The sequence below is a fragment of the Typopeltis vanoorti genome, chromosome 2 (assembly GCF_054136105.1).
Source record: "Typopeltis vanoorti isolate ZY-2024b chromosome 2, IOZ_Tvanoo_1.0, whole genome shotgun sequence".
NCBI classification, from domain to species: domain Eukaryota; kingdom Metazoa; phylum Arthropoda; class Arachnida; order Uropygi; family Thelyphonidae; genus Typopeltis; species Typopeltis vanoorti.
The window spans coordinates 90,129,571-90,144,558 of record NC_143550.1 but is presented as its reverse complement, the minus strand read 5'-3'; the positions used below and the strand labels follow the sequence as shown (position 1 = coordinate 90,144,558).

Below are 14,988 nucleotides of genomic sequence, written 5' to 3'. Positions count from 1 at the left end.
GGTGCATTTTTTCGGCACTAGCAGCCAATCAACCAGGTCTGTAACAACACCCCACTATATAATTAATCTTGTTAGATTCCACTTCACACCAGATGGTTTGAAATTCACTGTCACATGCAATACTGTTATTAGTACTATTGTCATTGTCAACTTATCAACAAAATCTGGATTAATGAAAATAAACTTATAAAATTTTCTCTAACATTCTATTTAAGAGACTTTATTCCTATGTAGAGAATGTTGGTAATTATCAGTGTGGATTCCTTCAAGGAAAATCCACAAATTATCAGATTTTTAATATACTCTAATTACTTGAAAAATGTAATGAATTGGGAATTGAAACACACCACATTTTCATAGATTTCATAGCTGCATATGATAGCATAGATAGAACTAACTTATTTATTGCAATGAATTTGCATTTATAACTACAGATTCCATGAAAACTTATTGCTTTAGTTAAAGCTACAATGAGAAACACTCATCGTCAGATCAAAATTCAGAACATGTTGTCTGATCCAACATATATAAAAAAATGGTGTTCGACAAGGGGATGGCTTAGCTTGCTTACTGCTTAACATAGCACTTGAAAAGGTTTTCAGAGATGCTGCAATTAATACAAGGGAAACTATTTTCTACAATATTCAATATTATAGGAAGGATATGAAAAGCAATGGAAGAAATTTCATCAGATTAGAAAAGGCAGCAAAGAAGATGAATTTACAGATTAACCAAGAAAAGACAAAGTTTATGCCAGTAACTAGAAAGATTTGTGATAATAACCCTTCTCAAATTGAAATTGGTTCTTATAAATTTGAAATTGTACACAGTTTTATGTACTTGGGATCAGAAGTTAATTGTAAAAATTATATCACTACTGAGATTCAGAGACGTATTCTTTCTGCAAATAGATGCTTTTTGTGGACTTAAGAAACAAATAAAGTCACATCTGATCTCAAGAAAAACAAAGATAATGATGTACAAAATACTTGTAAGACCAGTGTTAATTATGCCTTTGAAAACTGAGTATTATCAATGGCAGATGAAAGATTGCTAGGTCTGTTTGAAAGAAGAGTTCTCAGATATATTTTTGGAGCAGTACAAGAGAATGGTGTATGGAGGAAAATTACAGTTTATTTAATGAGCCAGACATTATTAAGTACATAAAAATAAATAGATTAAGTTGGACTGGACACATTATACACATGGATAGTAATAGAATAGTTAAGATGTTTAATGCTAAGCCAGAAGGAAAAAGAAAAATTGGAAGATCTAAATTAAGATGGGAAGATGGAGTGATGCAAGATATTAAGATTTTAGGAGTCAAAATTAGAGGAGTTTGGCATTGAATAAGGAAGGTTGGCAGAAGATTTTGAAGAAGGCCAGAGCCCATCTAGGACTGTCAAGCCAATGATGATGATGATGATAATAAGTACTACCATCATAGGTCTCAACACTAACTGGTTTCAAGTCATCAGATATTATTAGCAGCATGACCAATAATAGCAGTGATCATTGTGAAAAACTATTATTATTAAATTGAAAAAGCAAAGCAATTTTGCTAATGGGTCAACCCTTCTATCACAATGATGCTAAACATATCTTAATTAAATGAGGTTTATTTAATTAAGGAAGGATTATTAATTTGACATTCCTGTGTGCATTTTTTGAAGATAAAGATGGCATAGCACTTGGTGCAAGACTCAATCATTACTAAGATAGTATCTAATTAGAAATGCTGAACATGCACTACTTATGACTGAGCATAGATAACTTATCAGATAATGCAAACACATAAATAAAACCAATAGCAAAAAAATTAATTAAGCAAAATAAGAATTTTAAAATAAAGAATAAAAGAAATAACAAAAAAAAACTGTTATATACATGGCAAGCACTAGCAACATGATATTGTGCTGGCCATTTTATTAAAAGCATCATCAAATGTAGAATGGACGAGTAGATCTTGAGTTGGAGATTCTCCTAGTCAGATCTCCAATAGGAGATCTAACCTTTTTTGTTTTATATCTGATTTATTTTATATCAGTTGCCTTCTGTACTGACTGGAAAATTTCCTCCCCATCTTCCACAAGAGGTTCTCCTATGGAAGAGGTGGAGGAAATTTTTGAGTCAGTTTTCTCTATCCAGTTCCCCAATTTGAAATTTCTCCACAAGAACTCTACTTGAAATTGTTTGCAATGAAGAAATTTGTCTTCACGTTTTATTATTATTATTACACCCTCATGGAATCGACAGACTCATCGTGGAAGGTTCATTCAACTGACAACAGATTTATCATATAGAATCTTAAAGTCCTTAACACTTAACAATGCAAGGTAATGCATTCCATTCACTGACAATTCTCCATGTAAAAAATCTACTCCTCACACCTTTCTTCACCACACTTTTGCATAACTTCCAGGAATGACCTCTGGTTCTTCCCCTCTCGCCTTCTACTCTTTTTATAATTCCCTCTGGATTAATCTGATAAAATCCTCTCACTAACTTAAACATCTTTATCATATCACCTCTCTTCCTCCTATCTACCAAACTCTGCAATGACCTCTGGTTCTTCCCCTCTCGCCTTCTACTCTTTTTATAATTCCCTCTGGATTAATCTGATAAAATCCTCTCACTAACTTAAACATCTTTATCATATCACCTCTCTTCCTCCTATCTACCAAACTCTGCAATTCACATCTCTTCAACCTTTCTCCATAGCCAGCATTCCAAACTCCTGATATTGTCTTAGTCACTCACCTCTGGATCCTCTCCAATGTCTCACATCACATTTAAAACCAGGTGACCAGATCTGAGCATAATAGTCCAAGTGTGGTCTGACCAGTGCCTTTATACAGTGGCACAACCACTTCCTTATCCTTGCATGTTATAGTACTTATCATAGCAGCACTATGATGTGTAACCTTTGCAACCCTAGCAATATGCCCTCTAAACTTTAGTCTACTGTCAGCCATCACTTCCAAATCTCTAATCTCATCCACTTCCTGCAGTACGGCACCATCAGTATAGTATATAGCCGTATATTTCTGCACTCCAAAATGCAACAGCTTGCACTTATTGATATTAAAACTATAACCCCACTCTTTTGTCCAAGTAAAAAGTCTATTTAAATCTTCTTGAAAGGATTCAGCATCAGCAGTGCTACTTATAATTCTTCCCAACTTTGCATCATCAGCAAATAACTGAAGATCCTCAGTCAGTCGACTAGTGTTGAATATTTTTGCTGTCCTTTCCCTTCCCTGATTTGTACTGAATAGAACATCCTGTATTTATTATTTAGAAGGATCTCACTGTTTTAGTCTATTTATTTCAGAAAGAAACAAATAAGACTAAGAGACTAATAATTATCCAAAACACTAAACTAGCAGTATAAAAGACAGTATTTGAAGCAGTTTTAACTGAAAGTTGGTTTCGAAATAAATCAGTTGTTTAATGACTTGAGATCACAGATATGAGAGTTCTGGGAAAAATTAGGAGAGTGACAGATTGCATTAATAGAAGAATTATATTAAAAATGAAGATATTAGGAAGGAACTTAATGTTATTAGCTTTCAAAAATGGCTGAGCAGTGCACATCTAAAGTGGTATGGTCGCTTGGTCAGAATGGGAGAGAAAAGGTTAGTGAAATAGGTGTTTGATGCCAAGATTGCAGGAAAAAGACCTAGAATAAGATCAAAATCTATAAAATTCAGTCAGAAGATAGAAATATAAAATTTGAAAATATTGGAGTGCTGACAAGTAACAAACTAATTTGGAGGAAACTTTCTGACAGGAGATTGTAATAATGCCTACTTAATTATGTAATAATGTTATGCTGTCTTGTACATACATTGAGGGCACATATCAGGAAATTGGTAATAATGTTGATGTTTAGTATGGTCCCAACATTGGTCAATTATGTTGGGACCTCAGATTGTAGGCATTAGTGAGACATGGTTATCAAAATCAGACATACTAACTGGTATTGAGTGTAAAGGGTATATTTTTAGGAAGGATAGATAGACAGGATAGGAGAGAAAGGGGTGTGCTGCTAATGATATCGAATGACTTGAATCCAGTTAGTGTTGAGAACTATGATTGTAGTACTAGTAACAGTATTTCATGTGGTAGTGAATTTGAGGCCATCTGGTGTGAGGTGGAATCCAGCAAGATCAATTACATAGTGAGGGTGTTGTTACCGACCTGATGGATCAGTTGCTAGTGATGAAGAAATGCATCGACAAATAGAGATGATGGGTGCAAAAAGAGTATTCATAATGGAAGAATTTAATTATCCAACTATTGATTGGGTAACAGTAAAATCTCATGAGAAAAATGAAACTAAATTTTTTGAGTTGTTGCAAGACAACTTCCTCAAGCAGAATGTGACAGAAGGAACTCGAGATCAAAGAGTGTTTATATCTGATTATAGTGTCAGAGGGTGTTTCAGTTAAAGATGTAACTATTTTGCCTCCAGTTGGTGACAGTGATCATTCGGTACCCACTTGGGAAGTGACTAAGTTTATGAATGTTCCATTAAAAAAGGTTACATGCTGAGCAGGTAACCTTTTTTTAATGACCAACTGAGGAGTATACTGAGTTCAGCGGAATGGCATCAGTTGCTGGATGGGAAGAACATTGACATGCATGGGAAGTATTTAAATAAAAAATACTTAAATGATGCAATATCAGAATGTGTCCCAAGAGTTGTTATTATTATTACGTGACACCTCCAACGAGTCCGAAGACTCATCGAGGGAGGGGGGGACACACACACTTCACAACTCTCCGTCTCCACCACTCATTCCCCCAACTACAGCAAACTGAAACTACCATCGTCATCTACACCAATGCCATCTACTGCCCACCACTATCACTAGTATTTTCATTGACAATCACAAACATTCGTGCCCAAGGCAGGATTCGAACGTGCAGCCATTTGACTGGAGAGCAGATGTGCCAGTTATAAGAATAAATAAGGTAAGAGTCAGAAAGATATATAATCTTTTTAAGCAAAAGATTCATAAGAAACGGATGATGTAGAAGGAATGCCATGTGCATAAGGATGATGTCCGTTATGAAAATTATAAACGGCAGGCTTTCTGTACAACAGTCACAACTGTTGTACAGAAAGCTAAGCCTGAGTATGAAAAGAAACTGGCTCTACAAGCTAAAGACAACCCACAATAATTTTATCAATTTGCTACAAATAAAGAAATTTAAAATAAATATTAGAATTAAATATTAAAATAAAGGAAATAAAAGAAAGAATGAATATGAAAGAATAACTCTTCTGAATGCAGATGGTGTGAGGGGTTGTAATAATATGAGGTTTTTTTAACCTACTGAATGTTGTAAAATATTGCTTTCTTTATCTTTGGCTTCTATATTTTTATTCGTTAACTTTAACTTTATCCTTTTCCTTTCATGTACTCATTTAATCTTATTTCCCTTTCTCTACCTTTAGTATTCTTTCCTTATGCCACAGGTCTCTAGAAATTTATTTATTTATTACTAGCTGCGCCACTGAAGTTCTCCAAATAGCATAAGAAAATATTTATGCTTCCAGTAAAGTTCCTCCTCTATAATTATATACAGTCGTGGCTAACTCTTAACTCAAAATTCGTACCAAATTCCAATACCCCCCACCCCACTCACAGGATCGTTTTTTTTTTTTTTTTGAGAACAGTGCAGTTGCAAAAAAAATCAGATGGCACTCCTTTTAGATATAACAAACATGTTTATTTATACTAAAAGAGTAATACAAGGTATGCACTGAAAGGATGCTACTTTCCTTTCCTCTCTAAGCTAAGCACCTTAACAAAAAAACATCATATAGGACAAATTCTTAGGCATGCAACAAAATACCAATGACGTAAATTATTAAACAATTAAATTAGATAACTATTAACTATCAGCCCATTTACAGTTTAGGAATTTCTATGCTTTGATTAATTATAATCTCCTATTCCAACCTTCACATAAAATATAACACTCTTTAAGCAAACTACTTCTGATAACATTATATTTCTTAATTCTATAAGCTTGTCAGTTTTTCTGAACCAGTTCTTCACAATACAATGTAAGTCAAATTTTTCATTAATGTCTTTTACAATTACTTTAAAAACAGCTTCTCTCTATGTGAACAAGTTTTCAATGTACTGTATATAGCAGCTCTATAAATTCAGTCTTTCTAAACAGTCCTTCGCATCATAAATAAAAAAAAAAAGATTTGCAACAAAATTCAACTCACATAACTCCTCCATAGGTACAGTGCACTTAGTTGTATTTCCTTTACAGACTTATTCTGGATCCCTCTCTATGCTAGGGCTTGGTCTATCACTTTAGAGGTTTCATGGATACCGTGTTCTCCTCTGGAATGGCTAACGGGGCTGAGAGCGCAATCTTCCGGCGTTGTAGGCACTGTGATACAAGGTCTGACGGTCAAGGCTTTGTCATCCTGGTCCTGGGCCGCTATTCGCTCTGTAAGGTTTTGCCTCCGGTTACCCTCCACGACTTCATCCAGATCCGACTTAGTCCATGGATCGACTCCCTCCTTTTCTCCTGGCGTCAAATCTGCCGATGCTCGATAATCGATAACGATAGTCGATTCTATGATCCTTTTATTGGCTTCTTGCGGGACCCTGCGCGAAGATTTTTGACCCCAGATATTCCTGTGCAAACTTTGAAGTAAGGTCTTAGACCTCTGTACCTTTCACGTGCAAACTCTTATCCTTCTAGAAAGTGCAGACTTCTAGATCTCCCTGAAGTGTACGTTTAATCCCTTTTACAGCATAGCATAACAGCTTCTGATGTATACCGCCCTTGAAGCAGTATCGGACTGCTTTTGTTACAATAGGTTTCTTTTTCACCCAATACGAAGTGATAACATCAAATACATTTCTGAATTCTATAGTATTGCCCTTGAACTTCTATTTTAAGACATCTGTTTACTCTATTTTAACATGTTTAATTCCTCTGGGTCTCTATACATGGGCTTTTGGTATTACTTATATAGATAAATTCTAACAGATTTCTGATTTTTAGAGCATTTTTCCTTGAACTACATATTCATATATCTTCTGTTTACACAGTATCATGCTAATTTTTCTGGGCTAATTTATATGGGCTGTTAGTATTACTTACATATAAAATTTACAAGTTTACTTTTTGTGAATTTTGGATGTGACTCCTGTAAAAGTCGATGCAATAAAATTTTAGAAAAATTATGACACTGCATTGAATTTTACAAAGGCCCCACCCCTTCACGAAAATAATTTTAGACACGAATGTGGATGATAAGTTTTTTTTTTCTTTACATTAGTTGTGTGCTGTGTGTTATTCTCTCTCTCTGGAGTGGATCTCAGTTTTATTGTCCTTTTTCTGAGTTAAGAAAACACTCATTCCTATGTGTCAGTTTTTTCTGGTGCCATAGATGTTGGGAATTACATTTGTCAGTGTTGGTGCTCAACTTACTCCTTGGGCATTTATTGTTCACTTTATACCATGCTCTCTCTCTCTCTGTTACCTTCAAAATTATTGCTCTCATTTCTATCACCCTCCTTTTGCCCTTTGAATTCTCTGCAGTTTTGTTAAGGTACGTAACTGCACGTGATTTGAACATGTAGGACATCTGTCGCAGCTCCCTTTGTCTTTCTCTATAAAGTTTATTTCTATTGTGCTTTTATCTTTACTTTCTGTAAGCTCCATGTCTTCCTCTTGGCTTACTGTCACCTTCACACTTGATATGTAAAAATTTTTCCCACATCATCTTGTAGGCTGTCTCTAATTACTGAGGGATCATTTTCTTCCCTTCCACATACATTTTCACGCACCTCAGCATGTTCATTACATCTGTATTTGTGGTTGTGCATCCTTCTATCCTTACTACCTCTGTCAGTTGGAAATGTCTGAGCATCTCCTTTAGCCTGCTTTATTCCCATCAAAGAAACTTCCTGGGTGCTGAAGTTACATGAGAACCCATGACTTTTTAAGAAGTCGGTTCCCAGTATTATTCGAGCCCCACGTCGAGAGGTCTCTGGGAGAATTAGTAGCTCAGGTAAGACATTCAAACCGAAACCAGGCAACCACATGTTTACCTTTCATTTTCTTGGAGCATAAATTGTGGGATTTGCGATTCTACTTAGCTTAACAGGTCTCCTTAGTTTTGTGACACAGTTAGATATTCTGGACCTTAATCTTTTGAATAGTGATTCAGTTCTTATCAAAACTTGGGATCCGGTATCTAACAAAACATCATACTGTATTCCCCTAATGACAGTCATGAGCTTAGTGTGTTGTTCCTGAAATTCTCTTATTTTCCTAGATCTGCTTGTGGGATGGTGGCGAGTAAATTGCATTTTTGATTCAAAATGCTTATTTCATTTTGAATCAAAATTTCTATGTCGTTACATGAAATTTGCGTAATGACACAAATTCGTAACTGCCCAAACTTGTGGCAGTTATAGCATTGGGGTGTTTCCCCTCTGCTTGCCCCCTTGTTACTTATTCGTTCACTACTCGAGGTCTCCGTGGATGATTCTGCTCTGATTTCTTGCATTTGTTTGATAACTGAGTCTATTTTATCTATCATTGGTTGGTATAACCTCTCTACCTCACACCTGATTACAGAGCGTATCTCTTCCATTGTGTTACTACTCATGGCTTCTGAATTCGCACTATCCACATTCATGATTAAAAAAATTTTCTTACAGAATTTTTCAAAAATATCTATATTTATTATACACTTTTGTCGGTCTGATCTTTCTGCAAAACTGTTCCAAATCCACTCTTGTTAATTTCAATTATTGTGGATTTTATTCTGTCGATGCTGCACATTATAATAGCGAGGTTTTTTTTTTACCTACTGAATGTTGTAAAATATTGCTTTCTTTATCCTTGGTTTCTATATTTTTATTTGTTAATTTTAACTTTATCCTTTTCCTTTCATGTACTCATGAAATTCTCTAAAAATCATCTAAAATTCATACCAAATTCCAATACCCCCCCCCCACTCACAGGATCGTTTTTTTTTTTTTTGAGAACAGTGCAGTTGCAAAAAAAATCAGACAGCACTCCTTTTAGATATACAAACATGTTTATTTATACTAAAAGAGTAATACAAGGTATGCACTGAAAGGATGCTACTTTCCTTTCCTCTCTAAGCTAAGCACCTTAAAAAAAAAACATCATATAGGACAAATTCTTAGGCATGCAACAAAATACCAATGACGTAAATTATTAAACAATTAAATTAGATAACTATTAACTATCAGCCCATTTACAGTTTAGGAATTTCCAGCTTTGATTAATTATAATCTCCAGTTCCAACCTGCACATAAAATATAGCACTCTTTAAGCAAACTACTTCTCATAACATTATATTTCTTAATTCTATAATCTTGTCAGTTCTTCTGAACCAGTTCTTCACAATACAATGTAAGTCAAATTTTTCATTAATGTCTTTTACAATTACTTTAAAAACAGCTTCTCTCCATGCAAACAAGTTGTCAATCTACTGTATATAGTAGTTCTATAAATTCAGTCTTTCTAAAAGTCCTTCACATCATAAATAAAAAAAGGGTTTGCAACAAAATTCAACTCACCTGACTTCGCCATAGGTACAGCACTTAGTTGTATTTCCTTTACAGACTTATTCTGGATCCCTCTCTATGCTAGGGCTTGGTCTATCACTTCACTTTAGAGGTTTCATGGATACCGTGTTCTCCTCTGGAATGGCTCGTTGGTGTGGAGCATGATCTTCCACATTGTAGGCACTGGGATACAAGGTCTGACGGTCAAGGCTTTGTCATCCTGGTCCTGGGCCGCTATTCGCTCTGTAAGGTTTTGCCTCCGGTTACCCTCCACGACTTCATCCGGATCTGACATAGTCCATGGATCGACTCCCTTCTTTTCTCCTGGCATCAAATCTGTCGATGCTCGATAGTCGATCATGATAGTCGAATCTATGATCCTTTTATTGGCTTCTCGTGGGACCCTGCACGAAGATTTTTGACCCCAGATATTCCTGTGCAAACTTTGAAGTAAGGTCTTAGACCTCTGTACCTTTCACGTGTAAACTCTTATCCTTCTAGATCTCCCTGAAGCGTACATTTAATCCCTTTTACAGCATAGCATAGCAGCTTCTGATGTATACCGCCCACTTTTGCTATTGACCTTGAAGGCAGTATCGGACTGCTTTGGTTACAATAGGTTTATTTTTCACCCAATACTAAGCAATAACATCAAATACATTTCTGAATTCTATAGTATTGCCCTTGAACTTCTATTTTAAGACATCTGTTTACTCTATTTTAGCATGTTTAATTCCTTTATACATGGTCACTATACAAAAGTCCATGTATAGAGACCATGGGTCTCTATACATGGGCTTTTGGTATTACTTACATAGATAAATTCTAACATATTTCTGATTTCTAGGGCATTTTCCGTTGATCTACATATTCACATATCTTCTATTTACACAGTATCATGCTAATTTTTCTGGGCTAATTTATATGGGCTGTTAGTATTACTTACATATAAAATTTACAAGTTTACTTTTTGTGAATTTTGGATGTGACTCCTGTAAAAGTCGATGCAATAAAATTTTAGAAAAATTATTATGCTCCATCGAATTTTAAAGGGTTACAGATGCAGAAGAAGTTCTTCAACTAATGAGTGCCCATTTTCCTAGAAGTATCAACCTAGTATATACAACATTGAGTTAACTGCTACCTCTTCAGAAGAAACTCAGGTGTGTGAAGAGAAGGTATTAGGGATAATAGGGACTGATGAGATATCAGCATAGAAGCTAAAAGTGTTCAGCTGAACTGGCTATTTCTTTGACCATACTGTTTAATATGAGTTTCAGAACAATGAGGATTCTGCAGAAATGGAAATAATGCATGGTAATTTCATTGCACAAGGCTGGTGCAAAGACCTATTGTATCCATCTATAAACTAAATAATATCTCAGGTGGCAGTGAAATTTTTTGAAAAATTGGTTACGGCTCGATTTCAGAAATGGGTTGAAAGTTAATCTGTAATTTGCAATGAACACCATGGGTTAACTAACGGAAGGTCATGTTTTAGCAACTTGTTTACATACTATAATAATGTCACCATTGAACTAGACAAAGGGAATGGATACACCATGACACTTTTGGATTTTGCTAAGACTTTTGACAGAATACAACATGGAAGACTGTTGCATAAATTGTAGAATATGGGTTTGGATTATAAAATATTAGTGTAGATAAGATGATGGCTGACTGACATTTGGCTAAGACTTTTGACAGAATACAACATGGAAGACTGTTGCATAAATTGTAGAATATGGGTTTGGATTATAAAATATTAGTGTAGATAAGATGATGGCTGACTGACAGATATCAAGCAGTGGTATATGGGGTGATCTGAGTCTACAAGATTTAAGGTAACTGGTGTATTACAAGGATTAGTCCCTAGGCTACTGTTATTCAGTCTGTATATTAATGATATTAGGCAGGATTTGACAGATAACATACAGCTATATGCTGATGATTCAAAGATAGGTAGAGTAATCAGGAATGCTGCTAATATGCAGTACTTGCAGAATGATTGAATAGGCTGGAATTGCGGGCATGGGACAATTGATGTCAGTTCAGTGTCAGTAAAGTCATTCAATTCAGCGTGATTTGATATCCAATGTCATATTATATTGGTGGGATTAGGCTAGAAAAAACTAGAAGAAGGCAGGGATGTCATTTTGCCTCATTACAAGATCTTGATAAGACCTCACCAGAATATTAAGTCTGTGCGGTTAGCTTAGTGGTTATGTACTTCACAATCATATACCTGGGAAAGGAGTGTCCTCGGTTCGATTCCCGTCAACAACGTGAGGAGCTTAAGGATCTTCCTCAGCCATAGCCAAGTTAGCTGGTCTTGGGCGAGTGCCTATTCCTTATATCTCTGGTATTTCAGAACCTATCACAAGAATTTTAAAGAAATATGATTTAACAACTACGTATTCACCTATTAACAAATTGTCTTCTCATTTTCCTTCTCCTAAAGACAAACGCTCAACTTTATCTCTTCCTGGAGCTTATCAAATTCCTTGCAACTGTGATCTTTCCTATTTTGGACAGACTGGACGTTCTCTTGAAAAAAGAATCCAAGAACACCAATCCTCCATTCTTCACAACAAACCTGAAAAGTCTGGATTGGCTCAACACGGGATTGAAACCGACCACAGCATCTTTTGGTCCAAGACTCGCCTCTTACATAGATTCCGTTATAGGTTCGAGCATTTGTTCAAGGAAAGCGTGGAGGCCTTACTCCATCATCCCAACCTGAATCGTAATGACTGTATATCTATATCAAAAATATGGGAAAGTCTAATCAAGATTACTCATTAATTTTTTATTTTTTATTTTTTTTCAATCATGTCTCTACTTCAAAATGTTCCATTTTATACTTAATACTTAGTGATATAACATCATGCAGCGTGTTCTATTTTTAATGATCTATTGTTAGTATTCTAGCTTGTATTTTTTAAAACTGCTCTTGTAATACCACTAAAGATGGTCTGCTATTTCCAGACCGAAGTATTTGGTTAATTAAATATCTTTCTTGTGTTTACGTTCATTTATCATTCAGTCTTATGTCACAAGTATCCTTAAAACAGCATCAAGAAAATCTATTCGATCGAGGGTAAAATGGTTTGAAATATAAATGGGACTATATGTGAATTTTTTTTAATATTACTACAAATTTTTATACATTATATCATTTGGTTATTATTATTATTATTATTATTATTATATAGCATTGTATTATTAGTAACAGACCTCCCAATATGTGTCAAGAGCCTCATCTTGGGAGGTCCCACTTTCACATACACAGTGGATGAGGACAACACAGTGAATTATGCCAATGATGCAGAGAACACTGACATGTAGAAATAAGGATGTTTTAATTCCATTGTACAAGACTAATCAGGTCACATATGGTGTTGGTCTCTGGAATGTGGAATATCAGGACAGATCAATTATGTCTCCTCTCTTTCTTCTATCCACTAGGCTCTGTAATTTGCATTCTCCCAATCTGTCCTGCCAGCCTGGCTGGCCGAGTGGTTAGCACATTCGCTCTCCAGCCAAAAGGCTGCAAGCTCAAATCCCGCAGTGGGCATGAACGTTTGTGATTGTGGAAATACTAGTGGTGGTGGTCGGCAGTAGATAGCATTGGTGTAGTTGTGATCAGTTGGAGGATTGAATGGTGGAGACAGAGATGTAGAGCAGGTGCCCTCCCTCGATAAGTCTTTGGACTCCCTGGAGGTGTCAAATAATAATAATAAAAAAATAAATAAAATAAAATAATAATAATAATAATAATATTACACATTCCAGAGACCAAAACCAACTTAGTCAATTGTCTCTGAACTGTCTCCAACATGTCATCATCCTTTTGAAAACCAGGCAACCAAATCTGTGCACAATAATCCATATGTGGCCTGATCAAAATCTTGTACAATGGAATCAAAACATCCTTATTTCTACATGTCGATGTTCTCTGCATCATTCCCATAATCTGCTGTGTTGTCCTCACAATTTTAACAAAATGTCGATGAAGTTTTGAGTCTCTATCAACCATCACCCCCATATATATATATATATATATATATATATATATTTGTAAGAGCAGCCACTCAAACAAAATATTTTTCCAACTTTTAATACAGATATGGGGCCTTCCTCATCTTTAGTACAAAAGTATCAGTTGCTGAATGTGAAGGATATTGTGAAATGGGATGAAAAAGGTGGATTCAAAAACATTCATCAATTGCACTAGAATATATGCTCCCCACTATATTTAGGATGTTGTTTATCAGTTATTAGACCTGATTAGGTCTCTAATAGACAAAATAATTGTTGACTGACGGTATTCTTATGAAATGAAAACTTATCTGGAATAAGATTATATATAATATATGTACCATTTTCTTATTTAGGTATGGCATATGCTCATTTGGCCTCTGTTCCAGCCATTTATGGTCTGTATACCTCATTTTATCCAGTTTTGATATATTTTTTAATGGGTACTTCAAGACATATATCCATAGGTAAGCAACAATATGCATTAGGAATTTAGAGAGAAATAAAAAAAAAAAAAAAAAAAAAAAAAAAAAATCGAAATATTTGTTCCTATCATGGGTATTGGGAAAAAAGTATGATGTGCAATTAAGAATGCATGATAGTTTATATGTACTTTTTTTTTTTCATTCTTCATCTCTAAATGCATCTAAAATCATAAGTTAGTGATTTTCTAATAACGGTGACCATTATTCCTAATAACAAAAGTATATAATGAAAATTTTGTATGAATAAATCTAGAAATGTTTATATTATTATTATATGCTGAAATATTAATAGTAGTATTAAGTATGTTATTGGCCTCTATTAGAGTCACATGATTCATTGGTAGGAGACTGATCTTGGTCATCTCACTGTTGTCACATGATCTCTTTCCTTAAAGTCATTCATAGATAATGCACTCTCTTTGTAAAAAAAATTCTCATTACTCCTTGGTTTACTCCACTTTTCCTTAATTTCTGGGAATGTCCTCTTGTTTTTTGTATTTCCTGTGAAAATTTTCTCCTTACACTAACTTATATGAGGAGTGCTTCAGAGCAGACTGCTATTCCATGCAGCCTGCTTTGTATACTTGGAAATGAAAATCAATTTGATATTTAAGTTCTGCTCAGGTTCCTCTTTGAAATCAAGTTGTAACATTTGAAGGTTTTTAGCAGCTTGAAGCAAAACTTGATATGCATATATATGCCATATTCTTTAAAATCTGCCATTTTTAATGGGGCAGAAATTACAAAGGACACAACACAGTCATACTTTATAAGGTATTATTTCTCAATTATGAAAGCTAAAACTGTGAAATGGCAAATAACTCAGCAGATTTTGTTCCACTTATATTAGCAGGAAAGTTATATTAGCT

General features: G+C 34.9%; 1 protein-coding gene across 2 annotated transcripts in view; it reads left to right on the top strand.

Moving 5' to 3' along the window:
• Nucleotides 1-14,988, top strand: part of LOC150109241 (prestin-like) — a 399,320-nt gene that overhangs the window by 77,668 nt on the left and 306,664 nt on the right. For both annotated transcript variants that reach the window (XM_090406615.1, XM_090406623.1), the window contains one exon: nt 13,991-14,101. In XM_090406615.1, coding sequence (XP_090262741.1) covers nt 13,991-14,101 — 111 coding nt within the window. The remainder of the gene's footprint in view (nt 1-13,990; nt 14,102-14,988) is intronic.